The sequence below is a fragment of the Natator depressus genome, chromosome 7, assembly GCF_965152275.1.
Source record: "Natator depressus isolate rNatDep1 chromosome 7, rNatDep2.hap1, whole genome shotgun sequence".
NCBI classification, from domain to species: Eukaryota; Metazoa; Chordata; order Testudines; family Cheloniidae; genus Natator; species Natator depressus.
Window position 1 is genome coordinate 122,935,913 of NC_134240.1, and position 20,227 is coordinate 122,956,139.

Genomic DNA, 20,227 nt, shown 5'->3' on the forward strand with positions numbered 1-20,227 from the left:
ATCCAGAGCCCTGGGCCCTTCCCCCGGAGACCCAAACCAGGAGGCTGACTCACTTCCAGCCGCCCAACCTCAGACACTCCTGTTGCCCCCCTCTGTCCTTTGTCTCTTTCCCAGGCAAAAGGACCACCTGGTCTCCACCCCCTCCCTGCTCCAGCTTGCACAGGCCTGACCATCAGTTGTCAGGTCATGGAGTACTTCGGCCATTATCTACGTGGAGGCAGCAAGGGGCAGCCACACCTGCCCACTGGGGTCTCAGCAAAAATCACAGCCCCTTGTCCCACCCCCTAGGTATTTGTGTAACGCACAGGGGAAACTGAAAAAGAACAGGAGGACTTGTGGCACCTTAGAGACTAACCAGTTTATTTGAGCATAAGCTTTCATGAGTTACAGCTCACTTCATCGGGGGGAAACTGAGGCACACAGTATTCACTGTCACGGAGTGTGGGGGGGTCCAGGCCCTGCACCCCTCTTCCTGGGATTCACTGAGACTCTCAGCCAGCCAGTAAAACAGAAGGTTTATTGGACAACAGGAACACAGTCCAAAACAGAGCTTGTGGGTACCCCCAGGACCCCTCAGTGAAGTCCTTCTGGGGGAGCAGGGAGCTTAGACCCCAGCCCTGGGGTTCCCTGTCTTCCTCCACCCAGCCCCAAACTGAAACTAAACCCACCGAGCAGGTTCCCTGCTGCAGCCTCCGTCCACATTCCTGGGCAGAGGTGTCACCTCCCCCTCCCCCTCCTGGCTCAGGTGACAGGCTCTCAGGTCTCCCGTCCCCAGGGCACATTCCCAGGTCAACACTCCCCCCTCCCTGCTGCGTCACATCCTCACATCTCTCCCCCCTTCGAGACTGAACTGAGCGGGGTCACTGTGACCAGTGACCTGGGGAAGTTCGGGGCCCCCTCTCCGGGACAGCGCATCCGCTATCAGGTTGGCACTTCCCTTCACGTGGACCACGTCCATGTCGTAATCCTGCAGGAGCAGGCTCCACCTCAGGAGCTTGGCGTTGGCTCCTTTCATCTGGTGCAGCCAGGTCAGGGGAGAGTGGTCGGTGTACACGGTGAAGTGTCGCCCGAAGAGATAGGGCTCTAGTTTCTTGAGGGCCCACACCATGGCCAGGCACTCCTTCTCGATGGCCGCGTAGTGTTGCTCCCAGGGTAGCAACTTCTTGCTCAGGTACACGATGGGGTGTCTCTCCCCCTTTTCATCCTCCTGCATTAACACCGCCCCCAGTCCCGTGTTGGAGGCGTCGGTGAACACCACAAAGGGCTTGTCAAAGTCTGGGTTTGCTAGAACTGGGCCACTGACCAGAGCCTCCTTCAGCGCCCGGAAAGCCTCCTGGCACTGCTCGGTCCAGACCACCTTGTCTGGCTTCCCCTTCTTGCATAGCTCAGTGATGGGGGTGGCTATGGCGCTAAAGTGGGGCACAAATCTTCGGTAGTATCCTGCCATCCCAATAAAGGCTTGGACCTGCTTTTTGGTGTGGGGAGCGGGCCAGTCTCTGATCACCTCCACCTTGGCCGGTTCCGGCTTTAGGCGGCTGCTCCCCACCCGATGGCCCAGGTAAGATACTTCAGCCATCCCCACCTTGCACTTCTCCGCTTTGACAGTCAGCCCAGCCCCCTGGAGTCGGTCCAGCACTTGTCTAACCTGGGACACGTGGTCCTCCCAGGTCTGGCTAAAGACACAGATGTCGTCAATATACGCCACGGCAAAACTCTCCATCCCCCTCAGGAGCTGGTCCACCAGGCGCTGGAAGGTGGCCGGCGCTCCCTTGAGGCCGAAAGGCAGGGTCAGAAACTCATAGAGCCCCAGAGGGGTGATAAAGGCCGATTTCAGCCGGGCATCTGCATCCAGCGGCACTTGCCAGTAGCCCTTTGTAAGGTCCATGGTGGTAAGGTACCGAGCTCCTCCCAGCTTGTCTAGGAGCTCGTCCGGCCTGGGCATGGGGTAGGCATCCGATACAGTGATGGCATTGAGCTTCCGATAGTCCACACAGAACCGGACTGACCCATCCTTTTTGGGGACCAGCACCACCGGCGAGGCCCAAGGGCTGGCCGATGGCTGGATCACCCCCAAAGCCAGCATGTCCCGGACCTCTCTTTCCAGGTCCTGAGCAGTTTTCCCTGTGACTCGGAAGGGGGAGCATCTTATCGGCGGGTGCGACCCTGTCTGCACCCGGTGGACAGTCAGATTAGTGCGTCCAGGCTGGTTGGAAAACAGCTGTCGGTACGGATGCAGCACCCCCCTGACCTCAGCTTGCTGGGCAGGGGTGAGCTGATCCGAGAGGGGGATTGTTTCCAGGGGGGAACCAGCTCTGGTCCCAGGGAATAGATCTACTAAAGGGTCATCTCCCTGCTCCTCCCACTGACCACACACAGCTAACACCACATTCCCCCTGGCATAATATGGCTTCATCATATTCACATGGTACACCCGGCGGTGGTGGGCCCGGTTCGACAGCTCCACCACATAGTTTACCTCATTGAGCTGCTTGACGACCTTGAACGGGCCCTCCCAGGCGGCCTGTAGTTTGTTCTTTCTCACGGGGATGAGAACCATCACCTGATCCCCGGTGGCGTAGGCACGGGCCCGCGCCGTGCGGTCATACCAGACCTTCTGCTTCCTCTGGGCTCTGGCCAGATTCTCCCTGGCCAGGCCCATGAGTTCAGCCAGTCTCTCTCGGAAGGTCAGGACATACTCCACCACTGACTCTCCATCGGGAGTGGCCTTCCCCTCCCACTCGTCTCTCATCAGGTCCAGGGGGCCCCTCACCCTCCTTCCATATAACAGTTCGAAAGGCGAAAATCCGGTAGACTCCTGGGGCACCTCCCTGTACGCGAACAGCAGGTGAGGTAAGTACTTGTCCCAATCCTGCGGGTGCTGGTTCATAAAGGTTTTCAGCATCATCTTTAGCGTCCCGTTAAACCTCTCCACCAGCCCATTGGACTGGGGGTGATACGCTGAGGCCCAGTCATGCCGGACCCCACATTTCTCCCACAAGCACCGGAGCAGGGCCGACATGAAGTTGGAGCCTTGGTCTGTCAAGACTTCCCTGGGGAACCCCACTCGGCTGAAAATGGTCAGGAGCGCATCTGCCACGGTGTCTGCTTCAATGGAAGCTAAGGGCACTGCCTCGGGGTAGCGGGTGGCGAAATCTACCACCACCAGAATGTATTTCTTCCCCGACCGGGTCGTCTTGCTGAGAGGCCCCACGATGTCCATGGCCACCTTCTGGAAAGGCTCCTCTATGATGGGCAAAGGTCTCAACGCCGCTTTCCCCTTGTCCCGGGCCTTCCCCACCCTCTGACAGGGGTCACAGGATCGGCAATACTGCCGGACGGTGGTAAAGACCCCGGGCCAGTAAAAGTTCTGTAGCAACCTCTGCCGGGTGCGCCGGATTCCCTGGTGCCCTGCGAGGGGGATGTCATGGGCCAGGGACAGGAGCTTGCGGCGGTACTTCTGGGGGACCACCAGCTGCCTCCTGATCCCACAGGACTCCCCTTCCCCTGGGGGAGCCCATTCTCGGTACAGGAACCCCTTCTCCCACAGGAACCTCTCCTGGCAGCCTCTCCTCATGGTCCGTCCCTCACTGAGGTCGGCCAGGTCCCTGAGCTTCTGCAAGGAGGGATCTTTCCTCAACTCGGCCTGGAACTCAGCGGCTGGGGAAGGGATGGGGCCCGGTTCCCCCTCCGTGGCCAGGTCTGAGGCCGCAGCCTCTCTGAGCCGTGCCCCTCGGCGCTCCCTCCCCACCCGAGTAGGGTCTCGCGCCTCCAGTGTGGTACCCTCCCAAGGGTCAGGTCGCAGTGCCCCTCGCCGGCTCTGGCTACGGGTCACAACCAGGGCGGTCTGGGGGTCGCTTGGCCAGTCCTCTAGGTCTCCCCCCATCAAAACTTCAGTGGGCAAATGGTGGTGTACCCCCACATCCTTGGGGCCCTCCTTGGTCCCCCATTTCAGGTGTACCCTTGCCACGGGCACCTTAAATGGGGTCCCGCCCACCCCCGTCAGGGTCAGGTAGGTGTTGGGCACCACCCGATCTGGGGCCACCACCTCGGGCCGGGCCAGCGTCACCTCCGCGCCCGTATCCCAGTATCCATTGACCTTCCTCCCATCCACCTCCAGGGGAACAAGGCACTCTCTCCGGAGGGACAGCCCCGCACCCACCCTGTAAACCGAGCACCCTGAGTCCAGAGCCTCCAGCCCTCTGGCGGGGCTGGCTGGGGGTACTCTTCCCTCCTGAGCAGGTGGCAAACTGGTAGCCCCCCTTTCCTGGGTCGCCTGCCCCTCGTCCAGCTGAGTCCCTACCCAGTTAACCCTGGGTAGGTTGGGTCTGCTCAGTTTGTCCCTGAGCCCGGGGCACTGGGCCCGTACGTGGCCTCTCTGGCCACAGTGATAGCAGCCCAGGTCACGTTGGTCCCCTCGAACGGGTCGGAGGGGCCCGACACCAGGCGTTCCCCTTTGGGGGGGGTTCTCCCTACTTCCCCGCTGGGAGGCCCCATGGTGACTCTCTCTCTGCATCGGGGGGGGCCTGTTCTTTTGGGACTCCTCCCGGCTACCCCCTGACCGACTGTTCACAAACTCGTCGGCCAGCTGCCCTGCATGCTGGGGGTTCGCGAGCTTTTTGTCCACCAGCCACAGCCTCAGGTCGGAAGGGCACTGTTCATACAGGTGCTCCAGTACAAACAGGTCAAGCAGGTCCTCTTTAGTTTGGGCCCCCGCTGTCCACTTGCGGGCATATCCCTGCATCCTGTTGACCAGTTGTAGGTAGGTGACCTCAGGCGTTTTACGCTGACTCCGGAACCTTCTCCGGTACATCTCGGGGGTCAGCCCAAACTCACGGAGCAGGGCCTGTTTGAACAGTTCATAGTCCCCTGCCTCTGCCCCTGTCATCCGGCTGTAGACCTCCACGGCTTTGGGGTCCAGTAAGGGGGTGAGGAACTGGAGCCTGTCTGCAGGGTCAACCCTGTGCAGCTCGCAGGCATTCTCAAAGGCCGTCAGGAAGCTATCTATGTCCTCCCCCTCCTTCCGCTGGGCCAGGAAGCACTTATCAAAGCTCCTTGCAGTCTTGGGTCCCCCCTCACTCACCGCAGCCGGGGCCCCACTGCTCCTCAGCCTGGCCAGCTCCAGTTCATGCTGTCTTTGTTTCTCCTTCTCCTGCTGCTCACGTTGACGTTCCCTCTCCTTCTCCTGACGCTCCCTCTCCTTCTCCTGACGTTCCCTCTCCTTCTCCTCCTGCTCATGTTGACGTTGTTTCTCCTTCTCCTCCTGCTCATGTTGACGTTGTTTCTCCTCATGTTGACGTTGTTTTTCATGATCCTCCAGCTCCCTCATTTTCCTCTCCCTCTCCCATTCCAGCCGCATCCGCTCCAGGGATGGGGAGCTCCGCTGGGAGGATCCCCTGCTGGCTGCTGGGGTCAGGGGGCCCTCGGTATTCGCTGGGCTTCCCACAACCCCTCCCCCAGGCATAGGTAGGAAGGGTCTCGGGGTGTCCTGGGCAGCAGTCTGACCCCTCCCAGCCTGGTCAGGCCCCAGGGCCCACGCTGCGTCCGCCGGGCGGCTTCCCTCAGGGACAGGGATCGGGTCATCCAAGCGATCCCTCTCCTCCAGCTGGGCAATCAGCTGTTCCTTGGTGGACCTCCCGATGCGCAGCCCCCTCTGCCTGCACAGCTCCACCAGGTCGCTCTTAAGGCGTTTAGCGTACATCTCCCGGCTGGCCACTCGCAGGCCGGGCAGCTGTCCACGGTTTCCAGGAAAAGCCCCTAGTGTGCCAGTCCTTCTTGAGGTCACCACCTCTTTGCCAGGGTCGAGCTGCAGACTCCTCCGCCCCTGGGACCGCTCGCTGCAATCCCCCGGGGGACCCTGTTACTGCAAAAGTCCTTCTCTCTGGTCACACACTCCCAGGGGTTAACCGCCCCCTGAAACCGTCTCTCTCTGAATCTTCAGCACGCCTGGTCCCCGTCAATCCCCCTTCGTTTTACTGTTCCCCAGTCACTTACTGCAGGAAGCGCCGTTCACGGGGTGCAGTAGATCCCACCACTGCCACCAGTTGTCACGGAGTGTGGGGGGGTCCAGGCCCTGCACCCCTCTTCCTGGGATTCACTGAGACTCTCAGCCAGCCAGTAAAACAGAAGGTTTATTGGACAACAGGAACACAGTCCAAAACAGAGCTTGTGGGGACACCCAGGACCCCTCAGTGAAGTCCTTCTGGGGGAGCAGGGAGCTTAGACCCCAGCCCTGGGGTTCCCTGTGTTCCTCCACCCAGCCCCAAACTGAAACTAAAACCCACCGAGCAGGTTCCCTGCTGCAGCCTCCATCCACATTCCTGGGCAGAGGTGTCACCTCCCCCTCCCCCTCCTGGCTCAGGTGACAGGCTCTCAGGTCTCCCGTCCCCAGGGCACATTCCCAGGTCAACACTCCCCCCTCCCTGCTGCGTCACATCGTCACATTCACACAAAACATTAAGTAATAAACCTCCTACTTTGTCACACTGGTTATTCCAAAATGCCACTGAAATGATCCTGTATGCCCAGCATTTCCAGGAGAACCTATAGCAACACACCAGCCCCCGGAATCACACCCAGCCCTGGTACTCCCCTGGGCCATGTCCAACCCTGACACTCGCACTGACCGTGTGATCACCAGCTAGCCCCCTACCCTAACAGGGCAGCCCCCCCGGCCTCGGCACTCCTGAGAGAGAGCCAATACTGCACCAGCATGGAGGGGAGGTCTTACCATAACTGAGCCCATGCAGACCTGGTGCTCACACGCCCCTCTTGAAATACAAACCCGCAGGGTGTTTACAAGCCACCTTACAGTAACAAACTAGTGCATGCTGCCGCAGATCTCACGGGATCCCAGCAGCGTGTGGGACCCAGCCCAGCTGCCCCAGAGCAGAAGTCTCTCCTGCCTGGTGAGAATGACTGCAGCTCTGGGGAGTGGGAGCAGAGGGTGTGCCCCAGGACAGCTGAATACCAGCCATGCCCTGCAGACACAGGGTGTCCCTTCCTCCCACGGGCAGCTGCCGCTGACCCTGCTCATGCTGGGGCCCCTTTAAGAGCCGGAGGGGCTGCCTGGCCAGGATTTGGCAATAGCGGCCTGTACAGTGCTGGGGGCGGCGACGGGCTGTGTGGGGAGCCCCAGGGGCCGGCTAGAGGCACCTGGGGGCCTGACCCCGAGAGGGGCCGAGCAGCTGCCCCCGCACACACACGGCCAGCTGGCAGACACATGGGCCCTCGTGGCTGGGCAGGTGGGGCCCTGGGCCCGTGCCAGGCACTGGTCAGCACTGGTCCATGGCCCCCGGTGCCCCTGGCAGGGCCCCAGTGAGAGGCAGCCAGGAGGGACCTCGCCGCCCCCGGAGCAGCAAATCCCCAGCCAGCCCCATCAATCATTAACAGCCCTGGGCTAAGGCAGCCGTGGGGCAGCAGCTCGGAGCGTGCCCCCAGGCCCTGCGATGGCACAGCCCCGCCGGCTCCTCGCCCCGCTCAGGCTGGGGCTAGCAGCATTACGCTGGCGCCCCCTCGGGTGGGGCAGGGGGCTCAGCTCCCCTGCCGCGCCGGGGACCCGGCTCGACCTGCGGGGCATCTTCCCCCCGCTCACCACCCCCTTCACAGCCCAGGGCGAGGTGGACCACAGGCAGCTGGAGGAGAACCTGCACCGCTTCGCCACGGTCCCCTTCCGAGGTGAGGCCGGCCGGGGGGGCCCTGCGGGGGTCGTGCAGCCCAGCGCCCCACAGCTCTGCACAGTGGGGTCTGGCTATCCCTGGCGGGCACAGGGTCTGCCCCTGCCCCACTGCCATTCCCCCACCCTGCCCAATTCCACATGCCCCCCTCTGTCCCCCCACCCCCTCGTCCTGCCCCCCACGCTCCCACCCTACCTAATTCCACACACACCCCAGCCTGCCCTTGTGCCCCTGTGTGTCCCCGCCCTGCCCCACACATCCCCGCCCTGTGTGTGCGCCCCCACCCTGCTAACCTGCCCCCCGCACTCCAGTTCCGCCCTCTAGGGCTGTGGGGGATTCTGGCTGTGTCCCGTTCAGCTCCTGTGGGGCCGGTTAGCCCGGATTGTGGGGCAGGCACCTGGCCACCGGGAGCAGGCCAGAGCCCCCCAGCTCCTGTCGCATGGGGCCCCCTGAGCTGCCCGGCAGAAGCTCCATGGGGGCGGGGTAACAGGCTCAGCCGAGCAGAACGGGAACCCCCAGCCCCTCCAGACGGGCGCGTTCCCGCCTCACCCCGGCTTGCCACCTGTGGGCAAGCGGGTCAGCGGCACACCTGGGCCTGGAGGGAGCCAGGCCCCTTGGCACAAGGGTGGCCCAGCCCCACCCGGGGCCTGGCCGCATGGGGGTGGGCGCGGTGCCCCAGCCCAGGGAGCAGGAGGGCAAGGAAGGGGCAGGAGGGGTGGGCTTGGCTGGAACTCGCTGCAGGCTCCTGGCCAGGGATCGTGGCCCCACTCGCAGGGTCTGTGCAGCTGGGGTGGGTGGACGCTGCGTGGCAGGGGACGGAGCCAGTGGTGGGGAGACTCGGCACCTGGCTCAACGGGCCTCTCAGTCCCCCAAATGGCCCCCACCCACCGACACTCCCAGCCCCCTACATACCAACGGCCCCCACCCTGCCAAAATGGGCCCAACCCCCACCAGCCGCTCCCCGCCCATCCCCCCCAGCTCCCACCCTGCCTAGCCCCCAAACAGCTCCCACCCCACACCAACCCCTGCCCCACCTAACCCCCCAAAACAGCTCCCGCCCCATCTCCCCCACCAGCCCCTGCCACTCAGGTAACCTAGCAAGAGCACGTGCTCCAGAGCTGTAAGGAGCATTCTCGGGCCCAGAACAAGCAGGCAGATTCCCCCCCAGTCTGGGGTTTTGGGTGTAATTTTTCCGGCCCCCGGGCTTTGTGCCCTGGCTGGCTGCCCCGCTCGCCCTGTCCTGGGCTCAGTCCTGATGCGCCCAGGCAGACTCCGTGCCCACCCCGCAGGGCTGGCTCCCCGGGCCGGACGAGGCCCTTTGCGCACCCTCAACCCCACTCCCCGAGGGTTGCTCTCCCCCATCGAGACCCTGCGCGCCCCCTGCTCAGGGCTCCTGCCCCACCGCGTGCTGGCGTTCGCGGGCCCCCTGGGTGCTGGGCATGGTGCAGGCAGGGCGCTTGGACCACGGTGGCTAGAACTGGCCGAGGGCACTAGGGGGCGGAGGGTTTTTCTTTGGGATTGGCCCCCCCGTCAGTGCCCAGTCAGACCGGGGCACGTGGGGCAGGCTGCTGGCCCCGGCCAGGTTCTAGGCCAAGCCTGGAGCCTGGGTGGCAGCGTCCCGGGACAAGGGGCATGCTGCCTGGCTGGGGCCCCCAGCACACACCTGCTGGTGGGTCAGGGCCAGGTCTCCCACAGCTCGTCCGGGGGCCGAACCGCTGCCTCCGTGCCCGGCCCCACACTCAGCTGGCCCCAGACTCAGCCGCTTCCACTGTCGGGACCCTGCTCGGAGACTCCCAAGCGCAGAGCCCTGCTCCCCCGGCCCCGTGCTCTCCCTGGCCCTGAGACCAGCAGGGTCAGGTGCTTCCCTCACAATGCCCCCCTGACTGGTGACCCGGGCGCTGCCCGGGGGAGCAGGGAGGCTGAACAGCTGGGACCCACGCCTGCTCCCCAGGTGCTGTTCTGCCCGGCATGGCCCCGCTGTCCCATGAGCCCCGGCCCCCTGCTCTTGCCTGGCCCTGACCGCAGGCCTATGGGGTCAGCCAGGGCCTCCTGCTGCTGGAAGGTGGTGCTGGCCCTGGGGGCTGCCCTGCTGCTGGGGGCCGGCGCCCTGTTCCTGTGGAGGAGGGACCCCGGGGGGGGCCGCCCGGCGCCGGAGCAGGCTCCGCAGTGGATCAGGTCGTACTACAGCTGCTTCCCCGAGGAGAGCGAGACAGCAGGGGCAGAGGAGAGGCCCAGCGGGCGCCGGAGGGCCGGGCAGCCCGTGGAGGAGGGGAACCGGGGCACCGAGCCCAGCAGGGAGAGCGGTGCCCCGAGGAGGCGCCTGGCCGAGGCCCTGCTGCTGCGGGCCACCTCCTGCCAGATCAGCCGCCAGGTGGAGGCGGCCAGGCCCAGCCCGAACACGCCCGTCAGCACGGAGGGAGCGAGCGCCAGGCTGCGGGCCCACGTGCCACGGCAGCTCCCGCCCACACGGACCACTCCAGGCTGGCCCGCCGCTGCAGGGACTGAGCCCCGGGCCGGGGCTCCGGTCCCCAGGCTCTGTGCTTCCTGCGCCCATCCCCACAGCAGGGGCAGCGAGCCAGGGCCCTGCCCCCTGCCCCTCGGGCCCACGGCTACCAGCACAGCAGGGCAAGGAGCAAGCGAGGGGATGCAGCCACGGGCAGAAGAGCGGGTGTGACGAGTGCCCCCGTCCAGCACCCACCCTCTGTCAGCCTCTTGCCCCGGGCACACTCGCGGCCTCATGGCCCACGTGTCAGTGTCGGGGCTCTGGGAACATGGTGCCCCTTCCCGGGCAGCTGCAGCCTTGGGTGGGGAGACCGCAGCGCGCCCCCACCATCAGGCAATAAACTCTTTGTGAGCGTCCCTTGTGGGGTGATTTGTGAGGGGTGCGGAGGGGGGTGAGCAAGTGATGGGGTTCGCGCCCTTGGGGCCCGAGGAGGCCGTGTGCTCTGGCACCTCCCGGCTCTGTGTGCGGGTGGGTGGGTGGGTGTGTATGGTTCCTGCCCCTGCTGGGACCCCTGATTGGCCTCCTTGCCTCGGTGGGGCTCCAGGGCAGGGCCTGAGTTTGGTTGCAGCTCTTAGGGCTACGGTGCCCATGTGGTGCCCCAAAGTGAAGGGGCTCTGTCGAGTCTCCCCCGGGAGGATCCACCTGTCTGGGTGCTAGGCAGTCAGGCCTGGTGGTTGGAGCGGCAGGCGAAGCCAGACGTATGGTGTGGACCCGGCCGAGAGCAGCGCTGAAACGGGGCTCTGGGAACAAACCGTGGGTCAGTCTGTGGCCAGGCCAGGTCAGGGTCGTAGGCAGAGTCTGGCCGCAGGCTGCAGGTGGGTTGGAGTCACCCCGAGAGGTGGGGGTCAGGATGCAGGGGCAGGGCTGGAGCAGGGCAGGGCCGGGGCAGGGTTGCGGACGGGCTGGCAGCTGAGGGGGTCTGAGGCCGCGAGGCAGCCATGGGGCTCCTGGCTGGGTGGGGGTGTCACCAGACTGGCCTGCGGCTCTGGGGGTCTGTGGAACAGTGGTGCCCGGGGTCACTTGCCCCAGCCCAGGGCTGTCACACGGCTCTGCCCGAGGGGTGTCATGGCAGCTGTGTGGGCAGCCCTGGGCCAGCTGCGGGTTTCACTGCAGAAACGCCCGCTGGGTCTGCCCAGGGGTCCCTGCGTGTCCCTGGGGAGGGCCTGGGCGGGACCCTCATCGAAAGGCTCCAGCGAGGGCACTGGGTGGAAGGACTGTACCAGTGCTCGGCTGGGCTGCAAGGGTGGGTGCCCCTGGAACTGGGCACCACCCCTATGTGCCCCCCACCCCAGGGCTGGGCACCCTCCCATGCCCCTGCCACCCTGGAGCTGGGCACTATCCCTCATGCAGCCCCCTAACGGGATCTGGGCACTTCACCCCCATCCAGCCCCGCTGGCCCAGCACTGCCCCCCCTGGGCCTGGGTCCTGCCTGCCCCTCTGTGCGGGGGGCTGGCCAAGGGCCACCCCTGGTGCCGGGAGCTCTGGGGCAGCCCAACGGCCTTGTGCTCTGTCTTGCAGGCTTTGTGGTGCAGGGCTCCAGTGGGGAGTGCCCCTACCTGACGCCCCAGGAGCGGCTGGCCGTGGTGAGCCGCGTGCGCCAAGCCGTGCCCAAGGACAAGCTTCTGCTGGCCGGGTCGGGCTGCGAATGTGAGAGGCAGGGATGGGGGGGTCACCGTGGACGTGCCTGGGCGGGTGCCATGGCCACAGGGCCAGGCTCCTGACTCCCCTCCCACCCCCGGGCCAGGGCCCCTTAGTGCTGCACCACCGGCCCCTGCAGCCTGCAGGCTTCGCTCCCCATCTCCCCCCCAAGCATCCCCGCCCTGGCCCGGGTTCTGCCCCCCATCCATCCACCCCCCCCCCAGCCTGGGTTCCGCCCCGCCATCCGCCCCCCCCCCCGGCCCGGGTTCGGCCCCCCCATCCATCCCCACTGGCCCGGGTTCGGTCCCCCCATCCATCCCCCCCGGCCCAGGTTCGGCCCCCCCATCCATCCCCCCCAGGCCCGGGTTCGGCCCCCCCCATCCATCCATCCCCCCCGGCCCGGGTTCGGCCCCCCCATCCATCCCGCCCCCAGTGCCTGGGCCTGGACCCCTCCGCCCCCCCCGCCCCCCAGTGCCTGGGCCCTGCGCCTGCCCCCGGCTGGGTCCCTGTCCCAGGCCCCATGGCCCCGCGCGATGCTCTGGCGAGGGCCGTGACGTGACCTCCCGCTCGCCCTCCCCCCAGCCACGCAGGGCACCGTTGCGATGACCGTGGGCATGGCCGAGGCGGGCGCCGACGCCGCCCTGGTGGTCACACCCTGCTACTACCGGGGCGCAATGACCAGCGCGGCCCTGATCCACCACTACAGCCAGGTACGGGACGGGCCGCAGCCGGGGGCTGCTCTGGCTCAGTGACAGCTGGACGGGGGGAGTGGGGGCCCTGCAGTGCTAGGGGGAGGGGCCTTTGAACAAAGGGGGAGGGGCTCTGCAGGGGGAGGGGCCTACAGGAAGGGGGGCTCTGGGAGGAGACTTGGGGGAAGAAGGGGAGGGGCCCTACAGGGGAGGGGCTCGGGGGAAGGGGGAGGGCCTCTGCAGAGGGAGGGGCCTATGAGGGGGTGGGGCTAGGCTCGAAAAAGGACCCTGGCTGGGGTGGAGCCGAGGAGTTCAGAGTATGGGAGGGGGCTCCGGGCTGGGGCAGGGGGTTGGGATGCGGGGGGGGTTAGGGCTCCGGCTGGGGGGGTGGGCTCTGGGGTGGGCCCAGCGATGAGGGGTTTGAGGTGCAGGAGGGGGCTCCGGGCCGGGGGTGGAGCCGAGGAGTTCAGGGTTGGGGTGTGGGAGGGGATTCGGGCTCTTGGCTGGGCGTGCGGGTTCCGGGGTGGGGCCAGAAAGGAGGGGTTCAGGAGGAGGCTCTGGGCTGGGGCAGGAAGTTGGGGTGCAGGGAGTGTGAGGGCTCTGGCTGGGGATGAGCGGTTTGGGGTGCAGGAGGCTGCTCCGGGCTGGGACTGAGGGATTTGGAGGGCAGGAGCAGGATCAGGGCTGGGGCAGGGAGTTGGGGGGTGGGGGGAGGCTCAGGAGTGCAGGCTCCGGGTGGCGCGTACCTCAAAGCAGCTCCCGGAAGCAGCGGCATGTCCCTGCTCTGGCTCCTATGTGGAGGCACGGCCAGGTGGCTCTGTGCGCTGCCCCGTCCGCAGGCGCTGCCCCTGCAGCTCCCATTGGCCACAGTTCTTGGAGTCAGCGCTTGCAGCGGGGTCAGAGTGCGGAGTCCCCTGGCTGACCCTACGCGTAGGAGCCGGAGAGGGGACGTGCCGCTGCTTCTGGGAGCCGTGTGGAGCCAGGGCAGGCAGCTCTGCCTTAGCTCCAGGGCACTGCCGACCGGACTTTTAATGACCCGGTTGGCGGTGCCGATCGGAGCCACCAGCGTCTCTTTTCGACTGGGCGTTCCAGCCGAAAACCGGACACCTGTCAACCCTGCATCTCAGTGACCGGATGCCTCTTCCCAGGGTGGAGGGGAGCAAAGAGCCAGTGGCTCTGGGGGTGGGGGGAAGCTGAGGGAGTGTGACGTGACACGCTACGTGCGACACCGTCAGCTCCGTCACCCCCTGGTCTTGGCGACAGGGGCTGAGATTGGGGGAGGGGACGGGAGAGTGAAATTCAGCCCCATTGCTTATGGAGGCCCCACACAAGCCAGAATGGTTGTCATTTATGTAGGCCCTACACTGGTGCGCTGGGTGCAGGGAGGGCGCTTTGCCTAGCAGGGGCTCTTGGCTGGCCGCAGGCTGTGAGGGGCAGGGGCTGTTCCCCTGTCCTACGGGCCCATGCCCAGCGCCCCTCTCGGTGTCCGCAGGTGGCAGATGCATCGCCGATCCCCGTGGTGCTGTACAGCGTCCCAGCCAACACCGGCCTGGAGCTGCCCCTGGAGGCCGTGCTCACCCTGTCACAGCACCCCAACATCGTGGGCCTCAAGGACAGCGGGGGGGATGTGAGTGGGGGAGCAGGGGCCATGTCTGAGCCTAGCCACCCCGGGGAGCCCTCACCCCACCGTGCCCGGCTCAGCCCTGCGGGCTCCAGCTTCAGTCAGGGCCTCCCACCCAGGGAGAGGGTGAAACCAGGGGCCCTTCACCCCAGCGCTGGGCCAGGGGCTCACCTGGCTGACCCAATTCTGGGAGACTGGGGAGGGGCTGAGCAGGCCCTGCTGAGCCTCCTGCCCGGTGTGGGGGGCTCGCTGCACTCGGGTAGGGGGTGAGTCTGGGGCGGCTGTGCAGGGGGCAGCTTGGAGCATCCTGTGGGTCTGGAGCCAGGACAGTGGCTCTGCCAGCCGGGCACCAGCACAGCCCGAGTGGCTGTTGGGTGAGGCCTTCGGACCCGGCTGAGGTCCCCTCACGCCGGGGCCTCCGCACTGGCAGGGCCCAGCCCCCATCGCCCTGCCCCATCCCACTTTCCTCCCCCCAGCAATGCCATCACCGCTTCCTGCAGCCAAAGTGCGTTACAGACACTGACTGACCCCGCACCCAGCAGGTGTCAGGGCCAGTGCCCCCAGCAGACAGGCGGGGAAACTGAGGCACGACACAGTGTGGGGAAGGAACTCTCCCCACTGCCAAGATAAGAACCCAGGAGTCCCCGCCCACACACACACTCTCTCTCTGCCCCTTCCCCCCCCAATCCCTGTGGAATCTCCCAGGAGCCGTCTGGGCCCCAGCCACAGGGCTGCTCTGGGGTGGAGCCTGTTACTTAGTGTGGGGGGTGCCACGGGTGGGTTGTTTGTGTAGAGCCTACCCAGGCTGGTTTGCTTGGTGGCCTAGTGTGTGCCCTGACAGGCCATCTGGCCTTCTGGAGCCTGCCCAGCGCACGGTGCCCACAGCTCCACGGTGCTTGGGGGCTGTGGGCACTCGGGGTGTTCCTGGCTCCCGGCAGGATGCGCTGTGTCTCCCCAGATTACCCGGCTGGGGCTGATTGTCCACAAGACCCGGACGGAGGCGTTCCAGGTGCTGGTGGGGTCGGCTGGCTTCCTGCTGGCTGGCTACGCCATAGGTACGGGCAGCCTCTCCGCCGCCGTGGTTCACCCGGGCCCCCGCAGGGGGATGTACTGGGGCTTCGGGGGTATGGGCAGTGTTGGCTTCAGCCAGCCGGGGGGGGGGGGGGAAGGGACCCAGGGTGGTGGGGGATGTGGGTTGGGGGGACAGGATGTGCAGGTATTGCGGAAATTGGGTTGGGGTGCCAGGGAAGGGGTTGGGGTGCAGGGGGTACAATAGGGTGCAGGTTGTGGGGGTGTGGAGGGGGTGGGGTGCTGGGGCGATCATCGGGGGTAGGGTGCAGGATGTGGGGGTGTGGAGGGGGTTGGGGTGGTGGAGGGAGGATGGGGGGCAGGGTGCAGGATGTGGGGGTACAGAGGGCATGGGGTGCTGGGGGAGAGGTTGGGGTCCCAGATGGTGGCCAGGCCCTGGGTACTCTGCTCTCTGCCCTCCAGGTGCCTGCGGGGGGGTGTGTGTCCTCGCCAACGTGCTGGGAGCCCCGCTCTGCCAGCTGGAGCGCCTGTGCCAGGAGGGACGCTGGCAGGAGGCCCGGGCCTTGCAGCTCCGGCTCATTGAGCCCAACGTAGCGGTAAGAGACGTTCCCGGGCTGGGGGGTACGGGGCACTTTTCGGCACAGCCCAGCGCAGGGCAGACCCTCCCTGGCCTCCAGGGCCTCAGGGCAGAGCAGCTCCCAGGGGCGCAAGAGAGCAGGACTCAGGTTTTCCTTGGAGTGTTGTGTAGGCAGCAGGTCAGGAGTGAGGGGCACTGGCAGAGCTGGGGGGGTGGGGCTGGGCTGGCAGGGGGCTGCGGGTCGGGAGTGAGGGGCACTGGCAGAGCTGGGGGGGTGGGGCTGGGCTGGCAGGGGGCTGCGGGTCGGGAGTGAGGGGCACCGGCGGAGCTGGGGGGGGAGGGCTGGGCTGGCAGGGGCTGCGGGTCGGGAGTGAGGGGCACCGGCAGAGCTGCGGGGGCAGGGCTGGGCTGGCAGGGGGCTGCGGGTCGGGAGTGAGGGGCACCGGCGGAGCTGGGGGGGGAGGGCTGGGCTGGCAGGGGCTGCGGGTCGGGAGTGAGGGGCACCGGCAGAGCTGCGGGGGCAGGGCTGGGCTGGCAGGGGGCTGCGGGTCGGGAGTGAGGGGCACCGGCGGAGCTGGGGGGGGAGGGCTGGGCTGGCAGGGGCTGCGGGTCGGGAGTGAGGGGCACTGGCAGAGCTGGGGGGGAAGGGCTGGGCTGGCAGGGGGCTGCGAGTCGGGAGTGAGGGGCACCGGCGGAGCTGCGGGGGCAGGGCTGGGCTGGCAGGGGCCTGCGGGTCGGGAGTGAGGGGCACCGGCGGAGCTGGGGGGAGAGGGCTGGGCTGGCAGGGGGCTGCGGGTCAGGAGTGAGGGGCACCGACGGAGCTGGGGGGGCAGGGCTGGGCTGGCAGGGGGCTGCGGGTCGGGAGTGAGGGGCACCGGCAGAGCTGCGGGGGCAGGGCTGGGCTGGCAGGGGGCTGCGGGTCGGGAGTGAGGGGCACCGGCAGAACTTTGTTGCCCACCTGGCCCTATTACACTTGCACATTCATGAGCCCTCTGCTCCCCATTTCCAGCAATCCCGCTGCATGGCAGGGTCTGGGTGCCTGGGAGTGGCAGGGAAGGTGGGGAGATGCCCCCAGCCCCAAGGCAGAGGGCAGCCTGCCAGGCTGGGCTGGAGGCCAAGCGCGGGCAGGATGCCCAGTGCCTCCCCTTCCCTGGTGGGAAGTGCCTGGAACAGTGTGCGCTCTGGCTCCAGTGCGGCCCTGCTCCCCCAGCCCTCCCCGGGCTCCTGAACTCCCCTCTGTCCATGGGAACCCTGGCGTCCTGCCCAGCTACACCCCCCACTCGGGGTTCCCAGCCCAGGATCCGTCTCCCACGCCTTCAGCTCCGCTGCCAGGTCCCTATGCTGGGGGAGGGCCAGGCCAGTATCTTGTGAAGCTGAATAGCCCAGGAGACTGGAGCAGCTGCCCTCACTCCTGGGAGAGGCTCCTGCTGGGCCCGGGGGCCCTGCCCTGGGGGCTCCCGGTGAGACCGGTCCCTGGGCTCCTCCCTAGGCACTGCCTGCTGCTGTTGGAGCTGCTGAAAGCTCCGGCCTCAGGGAGTGGCCAGGCCGGGGGCTCTAGGGCCAAGGGGCAGCCTGGCCGGGGGCTCTCAGGGCAGACTGGAGCTAGGCAGGAGGCAGGTGACTGCTGTAATATGGTGCCCCCCTCCCAGCTCTGCCAATGCCCCTCGGGCCTGACCCCCTGCTGCACCAGCCTAGGCCTCTCCCCCGAACAGGCGGCCACACTGTGCCGGGCATCAGCCACGCGCTCCCTGAGCATGCGTCCTGCTTGGCCTCCCTGACAGACACGTGCTGGCCCAGGCCAGCTGGGCTGGAGTCAGGAGTCACCAGGGCAGGCGCCCTGCTCCCTGGAGCCCAACCCAGCCCCTGCTGAGATGCTTTTGCCCTAGGCCTCCCCAGCGCCCTGGGACCTGGCCAGGCTGCAGGCAGGGGGGCGAGAGGGGCAGGGCATGGAGGGGGGACAGCTGACGGTGTAGCGCCCAGAGGCGGGGTGGGGGGACAGGCCAGCCTCTCACTGTGTCTCTGGCACCTGCAGGTCACCCGCAAGTTTGGGATCCCGGCGGTCAAGCAGGCCATGGAGTGGTTCGGGTACCACGGCGGGCCCTGCCGTGCCCCCCTGCGCCCGCTGAGCGAGGCCCAGCTGGAGGAGCTGCACAGAGACTTTAGCATCAATGGCTGGCTGTGAGGGGGGGAGGGGAACGGGGGTCCTCACTCCTCCCCCCTCACTGGCACCTTCCCTCTCTCTGCTTCCCCAGGAGTCCCCAAGCCCCCCATGGCGCCCAGCCTCCTCCCCAGGGCAGGAGTGCAGCCCCCGCCCAGCCCCAAACCTCGCTGCCTGACACCTAGAGCTGGCCAAGGGGGCGCAGTCCTTCCCCCCACAAGCCCCCTGCCATGGGGCAGAGCCAACCCCCAGGCCTCAGCGATATGGTGCATACCCAGGTCCCTCAAGCCCCCCACCCGGAGAGGCCTGGCTGGGCTTCCTGCCAGCTCGGCCCCCTCCCATGCCCCAGGCTGCTCTGCTCTCAGGGCCACATTCACCCCTGGCCACCAGGGCGTCTGGCTCAGCCCCTGCTCTGGGACAGGCCCAGGGAACAGGGCCCCGCAGGGCTGTGGGGTTAGCCGGGAAGGGAAACGCCCATTGCAGGCCATGGCTCCCGGTGGGGTGGCGGGATGGACCCGGCGCAGGGGGTGACTCGGGATGGACTCGGCTTTCACTAGCTAACATAGTGCCAGAGGCACTGCCCCAGCCCCTAACCCTCGCACTGCCCGATGCCGTCGTTCTCAGGAGAACCATCTCCAGCGTGCTGTGGGGCCAGCCAGCCCCTCGCAGCAGCAGGAGGGGATGCCTGCTCCATCCCTCTCCCCAACTTCCCTCGCCCAGCCCCAGTGCCCCGCAGATCTCAGCTCTCCAGGGGTCAGAGTCTAGGAAGAGGCTGCTGCCCCATGGCAAGGGGCATCGCTAGCCTTGGCCTCTGGCTCCTGGCGGGATCCCGCCAGCTGCTGGCCCCGGCTGAGCTGTGCCGGCTCAGAAGAGCAGAGTGGGGGCTGCACAGGACCCAGCCAGGACCCTGCCGACCAGGGAGAGCCCCGAGGGTGGCTGTGACCTTGGCAGTGCTGGAGCCGGGCAGCCCTGGGTGGCGTTTTAACTGCTGTAAGGTGGGAGTGGGGAGGAGCAGTGTCCCTGGTGCACCCTGAGCTGTCAATAAACCCCTGGCATCCGCACTGCGCTTGCCTCCGCCCTCCTCCCTCACAGAAAGTGGAACGGCCCCTGTGGCCTGGGGGCGCCTCGGTAGCTGGTGGGGGGCAGTCGGGCATTATCCTCCGCCAGCAGGGGTGCTGTAGGGGCTCCCAACAGGAACATGGGGGCTTGGGCACCAGTGCAGGTGGGCCACCCGCAGGGCAGGCGGGCCACCCGCAGGGCAGGCACGAACTAGCTCCCAGGGAGGGGCAGGGCCAGCCAGCGTGGGCGCACAGAGCATAGAGCGGGCTCTGCCAGTGTATCCGTACCCTCCCCTGGCACCTGGGCATGCTGCCCTTTCCCCACTGGAGCTGCGCTTTTCCCCACCCCAGGAAAGCCAAGGCCCTGCCCCCTGACCAGTGCCCCTCCCCACTACAGCAATGAGTGGCTGGCCAGCAACGTGGGGCACCAGAGCCCAGTGCCAGCAGGCAGAGCTGGACAAGGACACGAGAAGCTTGTGCCAAGGCCGGGGTCTCTGAACGGGTCCTCGGCGGGACCCCGCCCCCGCCTGTAGAGTCACTGCTCCTGGGCCCCAAGTGCCTTTGTTCCAGGGCTTTGGGGGGCTGCAGATGGATTTGGGCATGTGCTAGGTGGGGGGTGTCACGGAGTGTGGGGGAGTCCGGGGCCTGCACCCATCTTCCTGGGATTCACCGTGACTCTCAGCCAGCCAGTAAAGTGGAAGGTTTATTGGACAATAGGAACACAGTCCAAAACAGAGCTTGTGGGTACCACCAGGACCCCTCAGTCAAGTCCTTCTGGGGGGCAGGGAGCTTGGACCCCAGCCCTGGGGTTCCCTGCTTTCTACCACCCAGCCCGAAACTGAAACCGTCCCCTCCCCCAGCAGGCTCCCTCCTGCAGCCTTTGTCCAGTTTCCCAGGCAGAGGTATTACCTCCCCCGCCCCCTCCTGGCTCAGGTGACAGGCTCTCAGGTCTCCCGTCCCCAGGGCACATTCCCAGGTCAACACTCCCCCCTCCCTGCTGCGTCACATCTCTGAGCGGGGTCACTGTGACCAGTGACCTGGGGAAGTTCGGGGCCCCCTCTCCGGGACAGCGCGTCCGCTATCAGGTTGGCACTTCCCTTCACATGGACCACGTCCATGTCGTAATCCTGCAGGAGCAGGCTCCACCTCAGGAGCTTGGCGTTGGCTCCTTTCATCTGGTGCAGCCAGGTCAGGGGAGAGTGGTCGGTGTACACGGTGAAGTGTCGCCCGAAGAGATAGGGCTCTAGTTTCTTGAGGGCCCACACCATGGCCAGGCACTCC

The 20,227-nt window shown here is 66.6% G+C and overlaps 1 protein-coding gene across 1 annotated transcript; it reads left to right on the plus strand.

Annotated features, from left to right (window-relative positions):
• Positions 1–7,370: 7,370 nt before the first annotated feature.
• Positions 7,371–19,068, plus strand: HOGA1 (4-hydroxy-2-oxoglutarate aldolase 1). Its single transcript, XM_074959527.1, has 7 exons — positions 7,371–7,674; positions 11,695–11,823; positions 12,397–12,524; positions 13,996–14,130; positions 15,083–15,179; positions 15,616–15,749; positions 17,763–19,068. The coding sequence occupies exons 1-7, from the start codon at positions 7,446–7,448 to the stop codon at positions 17,910–17,912; spliced, it is 1,002 nt and encodes a 333-aa protein (XP_074815628.1). The 5' UTR covers positions 7,371–7,445; the 3' UTR covers positions 17,913–19,068.
• Positions 19,069–20,227: the final 1,159 nt, after the last annotated feature.